The sequence below is a fragment of the Poeciliopsis prolifica genome, unplaced genomic scaffold (genome assembly GCF_027474105.1).
Source record: "Poeciliopsis prolifica strain line A6 unplaced genomic scaffold, Auburn_PproV2 SCAFFOLD126, whole genome shotgun sequence".
NCBI lineage: Eukaryota > Metazoa > Chordata > Actinopteri > Cyprinodontiformes > Poeciliidae > Poeciliopsis > Poeciliopsis prolifica.
The window spans coordinates 78,446-99,565 of record NW_026562501.1 but is presented as its reverse complement, the minus strand read 5'-3'; the positions used below and the strand labels follow the sequence as shown (position 1 = coordinate 99,565).

Genomic DNA, 21,120 nt, shown 5'->3' with positions numbered 1-21,120 from the left:
TCATTTAGTGAACTTTGAAAACTGGACTTTTTATTTGTTCTGCACAGCTTAAAACCATGAGACCGAACCATGTAGATTACTTTTATTTAACCTGCAGATCCACAAAACGACCAGCAGAATCTCAAAGGTTTGATTTAATGCAGCAAACATCACATCCAGGTTCCCTGAGAATCTCAGAGAGAAAAACCGCAGAGTCCAGACGACGGGAGAAATCTGGACTTTCTTTCTGCGGCTGAAACGCAGGAAGACGAGTCGGCGGCTACAGATTACTTGATGCAAAGCTGCATCCTTCATGCAAACCCCAGAATGAACAGAAACCAATCAGACAGACGGATAAATCAGAGCGCAAACTGCAGAGAGCAGGATGTTCGTGATGCCAGAAGGAAAACTGATGTTAATTCATCTCTCCTGGTCTGAAAATGTTCAATTACAGAGCAGCAAATGTCTCCTCTGGTGTATTGTTTAATTATTACTAAAAACATAAAGCGTGTCATAAAGTCCAGCTCTGGAGCAGCAGATTAATGACTGACGGCCTGCAGGAAAATCACATTCTGAGTCAGTTTCATTTGAACAATAGAACCACTTTACAACGAGGCTCCTGTTTACAGATGGCTGAGAAATATTTCATAGATATGTTAATTACTATCTATAAACCATTAATTACAGGCCATAAGGAGAAAAAGTGCCCTTAATATATCTAATCTAGTTATTATACTAAACATTTCAGACATAAATCCTTTGCACAATAAGCATTTAAAGATGTTTTATTTAGCATGCAGTCTCAAATTCACCCTCAACAATAAACAGTTATTAATGACTCTTTTAGTGTTTATAAAGTTTCTATTAGAGGTGCAGAAAAAAATGATTCTGTAGAGAATCGCAATGATGAATCGATCCAAAAGCTCAGGAATCATTTTCAGTCCATTTATTTTAAATTATATTATGAATAATTTATATTTTTGTTTTGACTTGTGACAAAAGAATTTTATGCACAAAAATCTTATGTTTAAATATAAACAGGTGGATTTGGTATGTGATCTTTAATCGTATTTGTTTCAATCAGTTATCGACTCAAACGGATCGATTCATTTGAAAGTCGCTTAGAATCTAATCCTAAAAATCGGAATGAATCTCTAAAGTATTTATCAGCCATTGTCTGTAAGGGGAGCTTTATTCTGAAGTGGAACGAGTGTGGCCCGGTTCGGACCGGGCGCAGGTCCATTTGACCCGGTCCGGTCCGGGCGGATCACAGGTGGACCTCCGGGCCGGGGTACGGCTCCCCTCCGCACCAGAAGTGGGGCGGCTGGGAGACCTCCATGAGCCACACTTCCTTCTCTTTGCCGTCCGCGGAGTTCGGTTCCGAACTGGTCAGAACCTGGTAGTAGTGGCAGTCCCTGCCGTCGTCCGGGTCGTACGGCGGGGCCAGAATATCCATGAACGCCGTCGGCCCGTCCACCGCGTCGATCTGGTGAAGGTTGTCCCGGTCCGGGGAGAGGACGCAGGGCCCGCTCTCCTCGGTGTATTCGGCGGAGGAGCGCAGCACGGAGCGCCGCAGAGCGCCCATCTGCGCCGGGGACAGCGGCGGCGGCGCCGTCCCGCCGCCGTGCCGCTCCAGCCGGTCGAAGCAGCTGATCCTGACCTTCCCGTAGAGGACTTTGAGCACGCCGTGCATGCCCGGGTGGTCGTGCAGCGGGATGGAGGCGCCGCTCTTCAGCAGGAATACCCCCATGCTGAACTGGTCCGTCGCAGCAGATGTGCATGTAGGTGACCGGCGGCACTCCGTGGTGGTACGGGTTCGGCCGCGGCGCGCTGTCCTCGGCTCTCCGCGGGACGAGCTTCAGGTCCGCCGCTCGGACTTCCGTCATCAGGCTCTTCAGCTTACCGTGGTTCTCCACGAAGGTCTTTCCGCTCTCCTCCCCGAGTCCCGGCGGGTTCCTGAAGGTGAGCAGAGCCTGGCGGGCTATTCTCTGGACGATGGAAGTCATGTGCTGTCGCCTGGCATCATCCCGGATCAGGAGCTCAGCTGCCCGGGTCCGCTGCCTGCGGTTAGCCGTAGCTCCTCAGCTAGCTTCAAGATAGTTTATTGACAAGACGCTCCACTCCGCTGTCCAACCGCTTCGAACTGAAAGATCTTTGCTCGGCGCCGAACTGTTTAAAATTATTTTACAAAATTAAAAGTAAACAAGTTTCAGTCGAAGCATTAAATATTTAAACGGAATATTGACTTACAATGAATAAACATCTATAATAATCTATGTATTCCACGTCCTGTTGTTCGTTTAGTCGCTTTGTTATTTTAAAAACACACCAATGTTTAAATCTTCGCAAAAAATTACCAACTTCATAATAATTTCTGAATCTGTAACCTTTAGGCAGAAAATCTGAATTTAACCGTCACTTCGTTTCACTTCCAAACCCCATTTTTCAATAACTGTCAAACACGTCCGCACCAGCGGCGCGACCGCACTGAATCATGGGAGATGTAGTTACTGTTTACAAAAAAAATCTCTACTTTCTGGTCACATAATAAAATTAACTTGAAATACTGATAGAAGACTTAATACAGTTTTATTACTTTATTTAAAAATGACTAAATGATTACAGTCGATATATTTGCTAGTTTGAGATTTTGATCTTCCGAAAGGACAAACTACATTTCCCAACATGCCACAGAAGTGTAGCGATAACCAGGCAGAGAAAACAGGCTGTTTATGTCAAACTGTGTCAAGTTGGATGTTTATGGATCAAAAACTGAAACAAAAGGCGATTAACAGACCTGAAGATCCAATTAAAACTGGTTTCATCTGTTGTCTAATTTCAGGGACTTTTTTATACAGAAACCATAAAATATGAGATTCTACAGGGAGAGATGATCATACAACACATAACTGCAAGGATTTAGAAAAACAAGAGTTGGATCCACATGGTAGAATTTATTAAAATTGTTTCTGACCAACAAGGCTTGAAAACTCCACAATTTGTTGAAATCTGCAAAGAAATGTTACTGAAAGTCAGGGGATCAGCGACCTTTGCAACTTTCAGTCCTTTAAACTGAATTTATGTGGAGCTGCAACTCCACTCTTCAAAATAAAATAATCTGTTATAGAACCAACTAAAGGAAATTTGTTCCATTTTTCACTTGTAAAAAACAGCGACTTGTATTTTTAACCTGAACAAATATTCCTTGCTAGTAGTGTCAGACAGTCTTTGTGCAAATATTTTGCAGAAGGTGAATGAAAATGTTTAACTTTTATAAACATATCTAACTTCTTCAGCCTTGACAAGAAGTCCTTTCAGCTCCACATTGATTATCATGACTCAGGTTTCCACAACATTTTCAGAGCCTTTCCCAACACGTATAAACAACCACAGATTACAAGATCACCAGTTAAAGAAACTGTTCAGCAAAAGCATCAAGTTTTTTCAGCATATTGAAAAATCCCCTTCAGATTGAAGGAAATGTTCATTGACCTTCTTGCCCTCTGTTCACCTGATTTCAAACCAAACCAGGGGACGATAACGTTTCCTCTACTGATCAATCTTTCAATTGATTTTAAAGCTCAGCTTTTTTTTGTGATCTTCAATAATGCAGCACAAAAGCAAAACTAACTGGAGAGTAAAACATGTTTTCAAAAGATCAAATTGTAAAAAGATCAAATCCCACATGCTTAACAAAACTAAATGCTTATATTTAATAGTTTTAACACTAAATACGCCCTAATATACGTCACACACAGCAGAAAGCGTCTTAGCTCTATCTTAGCAGCCAATATTTATTGTCTCAGTTCCTGGCAGTCGCAGCTCAGCCAATCTAAGAAAAATGAATGGCGCTCCTGAATTGGCTGCTTTGCAAACATCTGCTAATAAAGTAGCATAAAGCCAAGACATGCCGAGCCGCGTTTTATTTTGAAGATTTTAGATATGCTCTGTGAGAAAAAAATCAGCAGATAGAAATTTTCCTCAGATTCAAACGGCTGCACAAATTAGCACAAACATAGATCTGTCTTCCCAGACGCTAAACTCAGTCACTGCTTCCAACAAAATCAGTGTCACTGACTGTAAATAGTGTTTTATAGCACAAATAAAACACTAAAGAAACCTGTCCACTTATACATTCCTTTGGATCAGAATGTGCCATCCTTAAAACCTACACACTATGTTCAAATGTGTTTACAGTACAATATGGTATTCTTTATTCTTATTTATGTATTTAATATTTTTATCTTCGTGTGAATCTACTTGCCTTGATTGCCTGTCACTGTTGGACTCTTCCCTCCTTTGGGACAACAAAGGTCATTTCTATAAAAAATTATATTTGGAGAGTTTTGTTCCAGATAAAAATTAGGCAGCAGTCCATTTAAACTGGCACTTCATGTCACATAACAGAAAAGCACAGGCCTGTATTTCCAAATATATATGAATATTATTTTACACCTCCAATAAGAGGATCCGCGACCCGTTTCACACCAGAACCGGATGTATGAACCACATGCTTCGCTTTTCCCACACATGAAGGACAAGGAAGCACCTCAGCCATGATGTCAGATTCCCATCAGTGGTTTTTCCTCTGAAAATAACAGAATATGAATACATTAATAAAGCACAGATTAATCGGCCTGATTTTTCTTAACTTTGGGAAATTAGAGATCAGCTGATTAAATGATCTGATCAACTTCTGCAAAGTTCTGAAAATCAGCCAGTTTCCTTTTTCTCTGCTGCCGACTTGTCGCTACATTTAGCCTCTTTGGCACAAAAACATCAACATGGACCAAAGTCAATATCAGTAGGTCGGCTATTTATTGATCACCGGTTGGTCAGAAACTGCAGTCGGTGCATCAGAAGCTTGAAGAAAATGGAGGATCTGTGGACAAAGAAGAAACTAAATATTTATAAATGAATGAGTTGTGTTGGAATAATTGTATGTAAGTTATCCCATGTATTGTTTTTCTTACTATGTATGTTGGAATGCTGTAAAACTGTTACTGTGAAGATTAACTACTTATTCTGTTTGATGTCCAGAACAAGATTATCACGTACAAGATAATTGTGTTACATAGAAGAAGAGGCAATCACAATATACATTATCAAAGTACTGTCTTTGCATCTCCTGAGGTTACAGTTTGTTTGTTGTCTCTGGGGTCATAAAGTTCAGTTCCTGAGACTTTGGGTTGTATGCAAACGACCCATTCTTCCTATCAGGCTGGATGTTGCCCTGGCCATCCGAGGTGACAGAATCATCGCTTCAAAGATAAAAGAAACACAAATCGATCCCAGGGGCATTGTATTCTCCTGGTCTTTGTATTTGTATTTGTATCTAACACTTAGTTGGGAATTGAGAACTAGCACTGTAGCTGTGTGATGAATTGTTTACCCAACGCCTTTTTAGAGCTACAGTGTCCTTGTGTAACCAGGGTGACCTAAGGAAATAAAAGGCGTTGAGAGCCAAGACGTACTCAGAGTGTGTTGGAGATTGTAACTGATGTACGTCTCTGGGGCACTCTCCTCGCGAGTAAAACTTAACTGATGTGTTCTGTCTTTCTTTCCAGGTAGTGTTTTACTAATGTTAGGGGTTTAGACCTGACATTAAATTGGTCCTTCAAGCCGGAGTCCCGAAACCCTAAGGATTCCAGCGGGTGAGCGAGATCCAGGAAAAGCCTGTGGCCACAGCACTAAGACCCTTTCCGGGACTGGTCCTTTCTCACAGGCTGGGATCCGAGGGGTTGGCGGACATCCAGGGGAAGACTGACACATATCAGTGAGTAGGATTTTATTTTAAAAAGAAGTGGTGAATGATTGATATTGCAATAAAATAGAGAATAAGAAGTGAAGAAATAAATAAAATAGAGAATAAGAAGTGAAGAAATAAATAAAATAGAGAATAAGAAGTGAAGAAATAAAACCCTGACAATTCTAGACACTATCAGGTAACTTAAAACAAGCAGTTAAATTCCGTGAGGACGGCGGAGTCCTTTACTCATAGAAGTAATTAAAGTCCGTGGGATGACGGAGTCCCCTGCTTGAAGAAAGAAAAAAGTGAAGAAATAAAAGAGTGATAAAAAAAATAAAAGAAGAAAAAAAAATAATAATAAATCATAAAAAAACTAGAAAATAATGCTTTGTAAACCTTACCTAGCTGGAGGTCTTGTAAAGCCCTACTGGGATGAAGACTGGCAAACTTCACCTGCTTCGGTATTTTGCAACCTCACGTGGTTTGAGATCTTACGAACCCCACCTGTTGTGGGAACGGGGCCCGACTAATACCCGTGTTTAAATGGACGGCGGAGTCCAGCGAAACAGGCGCTTAAATTCCGTGACAAAAAACAGTGTGTGTATGTGAGAGTGAAAGGAAATTTAAGTATCACTCGATACTTGATTTCATACCAAAACAGCAAGGAAGTAAATGGTGACCTCTGTGGATGCATGTAGGCAAGAAAGTTCCACTCGAAAGAGTTGAAGTGAACTTTACCACAGACAGGAAGTTTTATCACCATCTTGCTGAAAATATTCCAGTGTTAGAACACACCAGGTGTTACCCCACACTGGACCAAAACATAGTTAAAAAATGGGAAAAAATAAGAGTAAAATAAAACTAGAAGATTTAACTTGTAAAGATTGGAAGGTAGTTGAGAAACAAGAACCAGGAGCAGTTGAACCACTGGCATACTGGGTACACAAATATGGCTTAAATGGTAAATTAAGCACTGCAAACATTGCAGAATTGAGAAGGAAAATAAGAGAAAAATGTAAGGACAAAGAAAACTTGATGGATAAAGAAGGTTATGAACAAACAGGAGTGTAGATGAAAATGACAAATAAGAGAAGAAGGGAAAAAGAGCAAAAGAGCAGAAAGAAAGAAAAAGAGGCAGAGAAAGAAAGAGAGGAAGAGAAAGAAAAGAAAGTGTTGTTTTATAGAAGGGAAGATGATGAATTTATGCCAGGACCCTACAGGGATTAATTGAGCAAGCAGGAGATATGCAAGAGCCAGAGGAAGCAGCAGCAGCAGCAGCAACACCCTCTGCGCCTTTGCAACCTATCAAAAGAGCACCTCGCCAGACTAGGTCCAAAGGATCAGTTTGAACCTGGTCTAAATTTTATAAAAAAATTTTTAAAAAAAATGGGGAAAGAGATAAGTAAAACTAATCCAATAGACAGTCTAAAATCAAACGACTAGAAGTTTATTAAAGATTAGGATCCGTGTAAAATAAAACACTTAGATAAATAAAAAACTGTCTGAAAGCTGGAATAAAAGTTGAAGAGGCAGACAGAAACATAAAAAAAGAGGGGAATAAGAATGTTTAATAAAAGATGAGGATAAACACTCAAAGTTTCATAAAAATAAATAAATAATAAAAATTAATGAAACTAATAACTCATGGTTTGCATGAATTGATAAAATGAGTTGTAGATTTGGTAAATAGGTCTTTGCAATAACTTAGTGAAAAGGAAAACAAGTAAGTGAGAAAGCAAAAAGCATGATTTGTAAATGATGAAATTGGAATGATAATTGCATTTAAAGTTGATCTCATAGCAGTTTGGAAGAAATTAATGATTGGAAACAGAAAATAGATCTCATAGAAAAAATAACTAAAAATGCTAAGGATGTTTATAGTGATATGAATAATGATTTTATAGATTTGACAATTAAAATATTAAGAATGTTAATTATTCCTGTTAAGCTAAGGAGGAATAAAATAAAAATAAAAAAAAAATTAGGGACATTTTATGAATTGATTATAAAAAAAAAGAGAGCAGAACTTTAGAGAGAGAAGCCCTTAACAAATAACATTCTTTTAATAATGAACAAAACTCTATTAAAATGGATAATATTAATAGATCTATAGGACTTATTGATAATTAAAGTACAGAATAAACTAGAGGCAACTCTCTTGATAAATAGAAATTGATTAAATACAGGAAAGTTTGCTGAAATTTACAGGAGTTGATGTCAGAAAGGTATTAAAGTTTGAAATAACTTATTGATTAATGGAAAAACAGTTTGAAACAATTGAAGATATCAAAATGTAGTGACATGATTAGAAGTGATTATGAATTAGGTATATAATAAATAAAAATGAAACTAAATAGAAAAGTCAGGAGAAAAACAGATGTCCTCAAAAGAGCAGGATAACTGTTCTGTGATTATTCATTAGATTGCCCAAATAAAAACCACTCAGCTCTGATTCAGCATTGATTGCTGACTGGAGAAATGCTGTATTTAGAGTTTAGGATAACTCTGTTTTTCTAAAACAATTTCAGGATGAGAGAAAAAATTATGAACTAGAACTTAATAAATCGACCCAATAAAAGGATACTTTACCTTGTTTGAAATATTTAGCTAAAGAAAATTACAAAGTTAGCAAAACAAAACTCCAAATGTGCAGATGAAAGATGAAATATTTGGGACACAAATGATTGACGGAAAAGTTAATGTTATGATCTCAGTTATACAGATAAACATAAAAAGACAAAATAAACAGGAGATAATGTTGAAAATAAAGTCAGCGGGACAGAGCAACAGATCTGTTCAGGAGACCAATAGGCACAATGGGAACTACAATAGGCAGAAGTTGTAGCTGTGCCTTATCCCCCTGATCTTGCAGCTGGTTCAACAGAAAGAAAATAGATTGAATAGCAGCCCTAAACATCAGATCAACATCTTAAGCTGTCATATAAAGGTGAGAACAAGTCCTGATGACAAAACATCAGTGCATAATAAAAGGTTAAAGAATGTAACTTAATCACCCCAAACAATTTAAGTTAAAAGATAAATTTGAGATGTAAATGCTAAAATCTGAATGAAACAGCAGATTTTTCCTGCTGCCATGAAATACTTCCTTTCACAAGGTGAGGGAAAGTTCATGGAGGAGGTGCAAAATTGTTTTATGGCCCATCTAAGTTCAAAGGACCATTTTCTTTTAGAGTGGATTGTTTAAGCAAGCAAATTAATTGAGATTAATGAAATAATATGGAAATGTTAAATGTAAATTTTTAACATCAAAACGCTGGGTCTAAAATTGGTAAACATAACTTGTCAAACATCAGTTAAAATTCTTTGGACAGTTTGTAAAATAAATATACTTTTATATTAATGTACAATTGTAAAGAAAATACTAATTTGGTACTGTGATCTTTTGAGAGGACATTATCTAGTTTAATGTCTCAATTTATGCTTTGATGAGAAAAAGACTGTTTTGTTAGTTCCAGTGATAGATCAGTATAACTTAGGAATGTGCTGGTTACGACTCTCCTGTGGGGAAGGTTGCAAGTTGGTGAGAAAGGACAAATGCAGCAATAAAGCTAATAGCTAAAAGTGACCTAAGAACTATACAAAAACAAGGAAAAGTATATAAAATATATTAAGGGTAATATATTTTATCCACATTGTGATCACAGCCAAGACTGTTTGCTTGCTAATCTGTTCATATAAGAATTATCAAATAAACAAAGAACGCATTAATAAATGTTTTTAATGATTCTACAATGCAGAAATTCTGAAAAGTTGTTCTAGTGATCCCTGAATATTGAGAACAAAAAATCAAGAAAGTTTAGAAGTGAATCTATAACCATTTATGTTTGGCAAGGGAGTTAATACATCATGAAATTCTACAACTAAAAAATTATTAATGAGTAAGATGATGTGAACTTTAAAACTATAATGTGAAGTGTTTTGGGAAAGAGTCATCTTGTGAAGGTTTAAATTTTCGTAAAGATAAATGATGTTTGTTGTGAAAGTTTTCTTTTAAGAAAAGGGCAGTGATCTTTAACAAAATAGTAAACAAACTAATAAAGATAAAACATTAACAAGAAAAAAATTATTAGAACAATCCTGAAAACAAAATAAAGAAATAAAGAGGTCTTTGAACTATTAAGTTATGGAAGTAAGTTGAAACTTAAGAAATTTCCTGAATGAAGGAATTTGTTGAGAACTTAAATTGTTGAAAATTATAGAGACAGTGGTATTTAAGTATTTTGATGCATCTAAAATGGAATAGATCATTCTAAATAAAGGAAATTAATCTATATTTTATTGAAACTGACAACATGTTTCAACAGCAGGAAATTACTAATTGTTATAAGGCCCTAATAACGTTAGTGATCTTTCAGAATGTGCACAGGGTAATTACAATCTTGAAGACTAAATTACAAACAGGAAAACATTAAAAAATGCTAAAACATTTGGAAAATATTTGAAGCTTCAATAAATTTTTAACAAATTTGAGTGAAAGAAAAATGTAGATAATAGACTGACTGTGACTGAACACGACGAGACTAAATGTTTTTTGTTTGTTGTGTTAATGTTTGTGATTACATAGTATGACTTTGTGTGATTAGAATAAAATCAGAAAATAAAATGAAAATAGCAAACAAATTGTACACAGAAATTGAGAAAGTGATCAAATTAATCATTTGATATTAGAAAATAAAGTGTCATTTGATACTTTAACCTACCCTATCAATGTAACTAGTTTGATTTGAAAAGAAAAGAACATGTGGATAAAGTAACCTGGTTTCTGACAGAGGCTTAGAAATTTTAAATCCAGGATTAATTGCTACTGGTCATTAAATTGACACATTTTTGGAAATTGGGCAATTTGGGATTTTGATTTCATTTGGGAAAGGCTAATTTTTATTAAAGTGAGAACAGTATTTTGGAGAAGAACCAACTAGAAACATCTTTTGGAGGATAAAGGGAAATGTTCTACCTTGTGAAATTTGACAAACGTTATAATGGGTAACAATTCTTTGAAGACACTAGGTTAATTGATCAAATGTAAAAACAGTGACAATAGTAGCGTAACTAAAGGTGTTGGATGTAGAACTATAAATTGTCATGCATAACAGACACCTGGAACAGTGAAATAGAGAAAGAAAACTTAGCATTGAATACTAAGGATTTGTTTTAAGGTACAATGATGAATCTGTTCCATCACAATTTTTATTTGCAGTAGTGGACTTTGATTGATGTATTTCCATATAGAAAATACTTCAATAAGGGGGGAATTGAGATTATATTGAAACTTATGAAACATAAAAAAATATTTTTAAAGAAAAAAAATGAATAAAATTTTTTAAAAAACTTTAAGAACATTTGTGCTGAAATGACCTAATAACAGGCATAACTCATTGAGAAATTTAAGTTCAAGTAAAAGAGGAAGATTTTCAGAACTTGTATGTCCTTTTAAATGATGTTAACGGATAGGAAAGATATGTTTTTGGTGAAAATGGATGTTGATGAATTTGAATTTGTGCTCCATTGAAAGGTGTTCTGACAATGTCTAAATTATTTTGAAAGTAACAATTCATAGATATGGTGTAATTGAAAATTTATAGTGATAATGAAACACATTTTGGTTAAATGATTGGAGGAAAAAATTAAAGGAATTATAGTTCATACTAATTTGAATATTACTATTCTAGCCATTTTCAGAGCACTAATTTATGGATTAAAATTAATGGATTGAAGAAATGTGTTGAAGAAAACAGACAAGCTGTAGACAAAATATCTGTTATTGATTAAGTCATACACGAATCAGTAAAAGCATTTAAGAATACCTTTTTTTTGGGAATTTGTGTAAGGAAAGTTTATAAAATATTTGAAATAAACAACAAGTAAGATTTGGTTAATGCTGTAAAGGTAATTTAGACTGAACTGAGTTTGTAGTTTTGTGAATCAGGTGGTTACAGGGTTTCTGAATTTTCCATATGTTGGTATGTGCTGGAAAATAATAGAAACGTAAATTGAATAAATTTCATCCACCATAAATGTGCAGAAAGGTGAGGAACTTGGAACATGCACTATATAAGGCTATGCGTGACAAGTGCTACAATCTCTCATTGCAATCCAGAAAGGATTGTCCTTGATGCTGTTGGCTATGAAGAAAGTGTGCGGCTGCTTGGAGAAGCGGTGTCCATATTTATGCCGACACAATAACAGCCACAGATGGAAATGAGAGGTGGAGAATCCACTCAGACGCAGAGTGGGAATGGATGTTCGTTTCGAACTCGCGAACAGACGAACTAAAGCCTTTGGACATATTGCATCTTGGTTTTCTCTGATTCTGCTTTGCAGCTGTTCTGGCGACAGGTGGATGTCATCTTATTCAAAAGTTTGCGTTCTTTGCCAAAGAGAAAAATAATTTCCCTAATGGAAAATAGCAGAACCCACAAGTACCCCTGTAGGAAAATTAATGAAAAATTGACCCTTTTAAGTAGATCATTGTTTGAAAGAAGTTTGCTTGTTTGAAATGCATACTGAACAGTGAAAGATTATGTGTGTTTTTCTTAGCATTTTATCTGAATGTTTAAGCTTTGAATATAATCCGTAAATATAATATTTACAAAGACGTGGTGTATGGATTTAAAATTTAAATTTGTATTTTTAGGAAGGATATGAGAATTACAACAAATATGTGATAAACAGGGGGAAATGTTGGAATAATTGTATGTAAGTTATCCCATGTATTGTTTTTCTTACTATGTATGTTGGAATGCTGTAAAACTGTTACTGTGAAGATTAACTACTTATTCTGTTTGATGTCCAGAACAAGATTATCACGTACAAGATAATTGTGTTACATAGAAGAAGAGGCAATCACAATATACATTATCAAAGTACTGTCTTTGCATCTCCTGAGGTTACAGTTTGTTTGTTGTCTCTGGGGTCATAAAGTTCAGTTCCTGAGACTTTGGGTTGTATGCAAACGACCCATTCTTCCTATCAGACTGGATGTTGCTCTGGCCATCCGAGGTGACAGAATCATCGCTTCAAAGATAAAAGAAACACAAATCGATCCCAGGGGCATTGTATTCTCCTGGTCTTTGTATTTGTATTTGTATCTAACACTTAGTTGGGAATTGAGAACTGGCACTGTAGCTGTGTGATGAATTGTTTACCCAACGCCTTTTTAGAGCTACAGTGTCCTTGTGTAACCAGGGTGACCTAAGGAAATAAAAGGCGTTGAGAGCCAAGACGTACTCAGAGTGTGTTGGAGATTGTAACTGATGTACGTCTCTGGGGCACTCTCCTCGCGAGTAAAACTTAACTGATGTGTTCTGTCTTTCTTTCCAGGTAGTGTTTTACTAATGTTAGGGGTTTAAACCTGACAAGTTGCATGGTAAAAACGTAAATAATTATTGAGGTTTACAAACTATTTTCATCCAGCAGAATATCATCATAAAAAGTCACTGCACTCTAGTTTTCATATTGTTTGTACTTACATTTAAATAATAATCTAAGATAGATCTAATAATAGCGGAAATATAATTAATTAGGTTATTATGCCTGATGTAATCATCAATAGTGATCATTTTGATGATTAATTTTTACTTTCAAAAACATTCTATTGAATTATAATTACAACTGAAAGATTTTATATTCACATTTGAGTATTTTTTCTTTTCTTTATTATTTAAATAGAAGCTCAAGAATAAAAATACAGGTTCATTTGAAGGCCATGTTGTCATCATGAGTTTTGGGATGAAAATGAAAACGTTCAGGCTGCAGTTTGAATCTGACAAAAGGAGGAAATGCTTTTAAAATACAGTCACAGATAATGGATGGATGAATGTTTTCTCCTTATGTTAGATATTTTTTGTGTTGCTATGGAGTCATTTTAGTGATTTTTACATTTGATCCTGAGTTTTATGCGGTGATGTGGTTTTGAGTTTCTGAAGCGTCCCTTGAATCAGCCGCCGTCTCCAACACCTCCAGTAAAAATAAAATGTGCTGCCGGTCAGCGACCAGCAGGACGCCGCCGTGCGTGGAGCCGTCACCCACGCAGCTCCTCAGCCTCCGTCTGATAAGCATCTGACACACCTCCACACAACCTGACACCGAAAACACTGCGTGACGTCACTCCTCTCCCTCTCCTCTCCTCTCCTCTCCTCTCCTCTCCTCTCCTCTCCTCTCCTCTCCTCTCTCCTCTCCTCTCCTCTCCTCTCCTCTCCTCTCCTCTCCTCTCCTCTCCTCTCCTCTCCTCTCCTCTCCTCTCCTCTCCTCTCCTCTGCTCTCCTCTCCTCTCCTCTCCTCTCCTCTCCTCTCCTCTCCTCTCCTCTCCTCTCCTCTCCTCTCCTCTCCTCTCCTCTCCTCTCCTCTCCTCTCCAGCAACATGTTGGCTTTTTTCTCCACAAGCAGGAAGTGCAGAGAGGCTGAAAATAGACGGAGTGATTGTGTCCTGATGTGGAGCCAAGCAGTGGAAGCCCTGCCTGGGTCATCGTCCAAAGCAAATAAACAGGATGACTTATTGCAGAGCAGCAGGCCATCAACACACAGCGCCTTGTATATTTAGATCACGGCTGTAAACAGCAAACAGTTTACCTTGTTTTGTCTTTGAAACGCTGGCAGTTCAGCAGGAACATTTACACACAGAAAAACAGTTTAACCAGTGAATTTACTGTCTGTTCTAGTAACCAGCCTGCATGTTTCACTGTTAATTCAGGATGAAACCAGATGAAGTTTGGATCATTTGCCCTCTAATTAAAGGTTTTTCAGCGTTAAAATCCCAGAAACAGGAGGAAATAAACGCATTCAAAACTGATAGTTTGTTGTTCCAGGAATGTTGGAAACCAGAATTCCTGTTTATTCCCATTTGGTTCCAACTCATAAATAAATGCTAAAATGCATGAAGCAATAAAAAGTCACATAATTCAGCAAACATCAGCGTATTGATCCACTCACAGATCAATAAGCTGGCGGAGCTTCGCTCTGGGACGTAAAACTTGTTTGGGTTTCGGATCTGAATCGTCTGGGAAGCAGGAAGCAGCAGCTCTGATGAAGTGGTTCTGAGTCGGTTCTGGTCCAGAACTTACAAACAAACCTGAGTAAAACTATAAACTTTTCCTTCTGGCAGATGTTTTATGATGAATGTTGACTTGGACTGAGTGAACTGAGTGAAGTTCATGCTCAGTGTTACTGAACCTTTGGTAGAAAAGAAAATAACAGAACAGTTTCTCCATCCAGTGAAACAAATGGCCTAAAATAATCAGCTATAATAAAAATAACAGTATTTTTACTGTATCACAGCTTATAAAGATCAATAAAGCTCCTTCATGTCACCAGTATAATCGAACTGATTCCTAACAAAGAGCCATTCAGACGCTTCAGCTGCATGTTGTTGTGTTAGCATTGGCTAGCTGACATCATCCTCTAAATTGTCTCAACTGCAGAAACTTAAACATTTCTGCCCAACATTTACATGAGATCCAGATTGAACATTTTGTTCATGTGATCAGTAAATCGGCTCTTATCCCAACATGCAACCCAAATCGAAATGATTCATCCTGATCCTGCACAGCAGCAGCAGTAACAGCAGCATGACCTTCAGCCTGAGACGACCTTCAGCCTGAGACGACCTTCAGCCTGAGATGACCTTCAGCCTGAGATGAGCTTCAGCCTGAGATGACCTTCAGCCTGAGATGAGCTTCAGCCTGAGATGACCTTCAGCCTGAGATGAGCTTCAGCCTGAGACGACCTTCAGCCTGAGACGACCTTCAGCCTGAGACGACCTTCAGCCTGATCCAACTCCAGTCCACTTGCCTGGAAATCCGGTTGGTTTGTTTGGGGAGGTGTGAATGAGTCATTATCAAACTGGTTAAAATGCAGATATGAGCACCAAGCGCACCGGAGACCGCTCCAAAGGCACAGGGCATTCTGGGTAAATTCTACCAAAACGAGCGGACTGGTCTAAAACTAGTGGGAGAAATGTTGCTTGATCTTTAGCGACCAGAAAAGAGAAATCCTCCAACTGCTAAAGTCTGACATCACTCCATTGCTAAGTTTTGTGAAGCAGGAAGTTGCACTCAGAGATTTTAGTGTCGTTTCCTTCAGTGGTTGTTGGTGCAGCGCCCCCACAGGCCAGGAGGGGAACAGGCCGGTTTGACTCAAAACCACAGCAGCTGCAGGTGGAGCCGATGTTCTGGTTCCAATAGAACCGAGTCCACCGGACCATCAGGAGGGAAATCTAGAGGGCGCCATCTCTGGCTTGTTCCTCCAACAAGCTGGAACAACTTAAATGTCTTCAATTCAAATAAAGTAAATGAAAAGGCCTCAATCATCAGTTCCTCCAGCAGGTACAAAGAAAAACCAGCTTTGAAAGTAAAACCAGCATGAAACCAGTCAGGATGTACGAACAGATTGTAACCAACATGGCGAGTCCTTCAAAAAGCACCGAAGGGGCGTTTGGAGACTTGCGTGCCGTTATCCCTCTGACACTTCAACGTGAGGGGATCCAAATGTGTTTAGTGACAGACTGCTGTCCTCGGGGTAAAGACAGGAAACTGAATCTGGAGGCCAACAATCCCAGAGGGAACGTTCACATGCAGACACTGACATCACACGTATCCCTGCGTCGTTCTTCATTTCCGGGACATGAAGTGCTTCCTATAATCCTGCAGCAACTAATTTATAGTCTGCTTAAGTTGAGCTCCTCACAGCAGCCTGTGAGCCGCGTTTCCATCTGATTTTCTCAGCCGCTCGGTGCCAGCAGAGATGTGTTTATCTGCGGCCCACGTGGGCTGTGACGGGGTCACAATCTGCAGATGCTCGCGCTGACACGACCGTTTCACAAAAACACATTTTCTCCCCGCAAAGACGGCGACGTCAACGAGGTGACTTCACGGCCGGGAGCGCGAACAGAGAGCGGTGGCGTGCGAGCGGCCGCCGTGACGTCAATGTGTTGTGTTATGGTGTTTGCTCTCTGTGTGGAAGATCAACACACGCCTGCTTTATTTATTGACACACTCAGAGGCAGTTATGATCCATAACATAACAAGTCAGTTAACATTCTGTCAAGGCCTCCTGTTCATCCTCAATGTTTCCCTCCAGATAGCAACGAATTGGGTCAAGAAAGAGAAAAAAATCACAGCAGCACATCTCTACGAAACATGACTTCTGCCTCACTCGCTGCGTTTTCCTGAAACAGACGAAAATAAAACAGCAACAGAGAGAAATAAACTTTCTATTTATATCTACAGGCATCTCGGTTCTTTTCTAGGCTTTCTCAGAAAAATGTTCTTTATTTTGGCTTTTATCCAAAACCAGCATCCAAAACTGAAAGAAGTCAGAATTGCATCAAATATTCAATAAACTATTTTAAAATGGATTTTAAGTACATTGTGTCAAAGCCAAGAATATTCCAACAACACATAGGAAACATCAAATCTACTATATTTGCAGTTTTCATGACATTGTCTGAAACAGACTGAAATGAAACAGGAACTTTCAGTCACATGTTTGCATTTCCAGATCTACTGAGCTCCAAAACCAAAGAGGAGCCAGAACTGAGAAAACATGGAAGAAATGAATTTAAAGTGGATTTTACAAACAGATTGACAGAACTGTAGAATCACTTCCTGTTTGGTTTAATCTGTGATAAACTCACAGACCAGAACCTTAAACCTCTTTCTGCCAGTTTGTTAAAATGACCAGAGCAACTGTTGCCAGTGAAATACAGTTTATTGAGCTCACAAAAGCCTGTCGGTTTATTTTATTGTACAACAATAAAACCAGACGTCTATGCTGGAAACCTTACAGCTGAAAACCAGTTAAAACCCAATTTAATAAAGTTTGAGGAATAATAATGAAGAAAACACAAATATAACTAAATATTCCCCAACAAAAACACAGCAGGTCGTTTTGAAACAAGCCAGACGGCCGGACAGCAAAACTCCCCAGAGACAAAAACCAAGAGAAAGAAAAACTGCTGGTCAATAATCACCATGCAGAAAATGAACTCTAAACTAAAACAACACTGAAAGTGGAGCAGCAGCAGGTCAACTGCACACAGGATCCAGTCAGACCAGAACGCAAAAAACTAGAAAGTGTCTTTTCCGTCTCTGCAGTGAAAGTGTCCACAGCGTCTCCAGATGTTTGTTCCCTGCAGGCATCAGAAATAACTCAGCCGTTAAGCATGAATCCTCAGCCTGGTTCTGATCCGCTCAGCCATCGACCTGTTATTACCCGTCTCCCTGGCAACCAACACAGCCTCTTCCTTATATGGGCAAGAGGAAGAGAGCGCAGCCTTTTTGCTTCTGACACTTTCAACAGCAGACTTAGAGACGATGTGCCGCATTTTGCTGCAGGTTCTGAAGAATCAAAGATGAATCAATGATGAAACGATCAGCCGACGCTGCACTGATCCAAACCATCAGCGTTTTAAAGAACATTTACAGAAAGCTCTACGAAGGCAAGGAAATGTGTATAGATTACAAATAATCAGTTTCTCAACACAATAAATATTCATTTACTGCTAATTGATTTATATTTTAATGGACATTTTGGTTAATGACCCATCAAGTGAAATAAGCTGAAAATAATAAGAACGATTTACTGTTCAGGTTTGAAAGTTTCCTTCCGCAGATGTTTGACCTTCTGCAGAACTGAGACCAAGACTCAGAGGCCGGGTCGGAACCGCCCGGCTGTTTGGGTTGCGGTTCTGTTGGAAGACCCGTAACCTGCAACTGAGACCAAGCTGGCTCTAGCAGACCGTTTCTCTTGAGATTTCATCGTTCCTGCAAACCTGAGCCGTGCAAGATGGTGATCAGTGAGAGGAGCATGAAGACGGTCCCAACCTCCAACCTGCTGGTCCATCATTTCCTTTCTGAACTCCATGTTCACCAGACCGCACAGCGATCACCCTTTGAATAGGCCAACTGACTGATTACTGGTCTCAAGACCCTGGGATGCTAATTAGAGGACACTTGTTAGTTTAACACGTCAAATTATTATTCAGTCTTTTCAATCCAGGTTTGTTTCATTGTTTATTTCTGAAAATATTTTTGTTGAACCAAGATTCCAAAGCAACATCTGATTTTCACTGATTCGTTTTCAGTTATTTCTGAAACGAGCTGGATGGGAAGGAGCTGCTGTGTCTACAACGTGACATCAAGCAGCAGCCAGAGGATCCAAAAGATGCTTCCTGGGACGTAATGAAGCCTCTCTGTGGCTCTGGATGTGATCGTATCTCTGCATGAATCCACATCACCTCCAACCTGCTGCCAAGCTCTAAAGCTCTGTCCACTTAGCGGCTCCGGTTAGCACCCGACTCACTTCAGAGTCCAGATCCCATATCTGCAGCATCCCCAAAGGAGACCCACAGGGCAAAGGTCGCAAACCTCCTCCAACTCAACAAAACACATAAAACTGATTGCTTGAGGTCCCAGATGTCCTCAAGCATCCAGAGAATGACCAGAATAAACATGAATCGCAGCAGAAAACCCCAAACTGGTTCAATAAAAGACAAAATGCCTCATTCGGTTTCCTCTGTGGTTCTCAGATCTTCTCAATGCGTCTCATGAGAAACAAGAACTGGAGAAAAAATAGTTTTGCTTTCCTCAAACCCCGCGCCAAATGTTTTCACACACAAACTTGAATAAAAAACATGTTTTTCCTGCTATAAGACTCCATCATATCACTTGTTTATAACGACTGATGCATGTGAGTGAAACTGTAATAAACTGTAAAATAATACAGTTTTTTCTGTCTGAGCTTTAAAAACATTCAACATGTCAAACACTGAATGCATCTTTAGTTTTTTATTAAACTGCACATGAACTTTTAATGGATGTTTTTCTCCCTGCTTCACTTCATCATTATGCAATACCTCCCCCTGCTGGTCAACATGCTGCACTGCACCTGAAACCTGTCAACTTTAAAAGGTCAAAAGTTTTAAAACTAATTTTGAGTTTTTCAAACTGAACAGCTTCTCTTGATGCTGTGACAGATTCTGTTCTTTTGATTACCAATCAGGATGATTGGAAACATTGATTTCTGTTTTTTGAGTTCTTGCATCTTTATTCCTTGTCACAAAAAAATCAGGACTTTTGTGCCTTTGTATTTTTATTGACCTTTTTTAAACAGTGTTTAGATCTGAAGGGGTCATTGTGTGACCCGGGACCCAGAAAACAGGAACATTCTTAAAAGGAAAATGTTTTTATTTTCTTGGCCATATTTTTGCTGTTATTTAAAGATCATAGCAAGTTTGGATAAAAATGTTCTAGTTTTTACTAAAAGGTTTATGGTTTATGGTTCTCTTATTGCATGAAGTCTCTGAGTGAAGGAGAGATTTCAGAATAAATAAGATAGAAAACATAAAACTATAAGAGTCAGGGACACATCTACTGCATGCTTCCCTGTTTTACAATGTGCCATTAAAGTTACATTTTGCATGTTTAATTAATTTCTGAGCTGGTAAAAATAATTCATCATAAAATTAGAATGATTCTTGAGAGTTTTTACAAGTTGCTTTGTTCTGGCTGATGGTGAAACATTTGGACTGATGGATCATTTCAGTGTTTCAGGTGATTCTGTTCTTTAATGATACGAAGATTTTATCATCGACCAGCCAGGAACAACGACGCTTTTGCTCCTTGAGCCATTTGGAGGTGTGTGTGTTTCAGTGTGTGTGTGTGTGTGTCTGTGTGTGTGTGTGTGTCTGTGTGTGTGTGTGTGTCTGTGTGTGTGTGGGGGGGGAGGGGGGAGGGGGTGTGTGTCTGTGTGTGTCTGTGTGGGTGTGTGTGTGTGCGTGTGTGTCTGTGTGTGTGTGTGCGTGCGTGTGTGTCTGTGTGTGTGTGGGGGGGGAGGGGTGTGTGTGTGTGTGTGTGTCTGTGTGTCTACATGCTTCATGAGCGTTGGTGTTACTTCATGTGTGTGTGAGTTTACACTTGGATGAGCCTTCTGTTCAGTGTGCGGTCGCTCTCACTGAGCTGGGTTTTTAGGTCGCAGTGTTCTCTACCACACACACACACACACACACACACACACACACACACACACGCGCACGGCAATGTCAGAGGACGATGTTGGGCGCTATTAGTCGCTGAACGGCCGCGGCTGTGTTTGGATGTTTAGGGGTCCCAGAGGTCTTGTCAGGCGTACAGGGAGGAAGTGGAGCTGAGAGTGTGTGTGTGTGTGTGTGTGTGTGTGTGTGTGTGTGTGTGTGTGTGTGTGTGTGTGTGGGTGTGTGTGTGTGTGTGTGTGTGTGTGTGTGTGTGTTGCTGCAGGGTTTACAGCCTCCACTGCTGTGTAACATGTTGACTTGATTTAGTGATGTCATGCTGTACACACACACACTCTGTGTTATTGTAACCTTCACACACACTCCTCCTTGTCCCGAGTCAAACACG

The 21,120-nt window shown here is 38.8% G+C and overlaps 1 protein-coding gene across 1 annotated transcript; it reads right to left on the bottom strand.

Annotated features, from left to right (window-relative positions):
• Positions 1 to 1,152: 1,152 nt before the first annotated feature.
• On the bottom strand, positions 1,153 to 2,434 carry LOC129355175 (2-aminoethanethiol dioxygenase-like). Its single transcript, XM_055024714.1, is given in 4 exon segments — positions 1,153 to 1,747; positions 1,749 to 1,987; positions 1,990 to 2,148; positions 2,230 to 2,434. Coding segments are annotated over 3 exon segments (756 nt in total). The 5' UTR covers positions 2,006 to 2,148; positions 2,230 to 2,434; the 3' UTR covers positions 1,153 to 1,246.
• Positions 2,435 to 21,120: the final 18,686 nt, after the last annotated feature.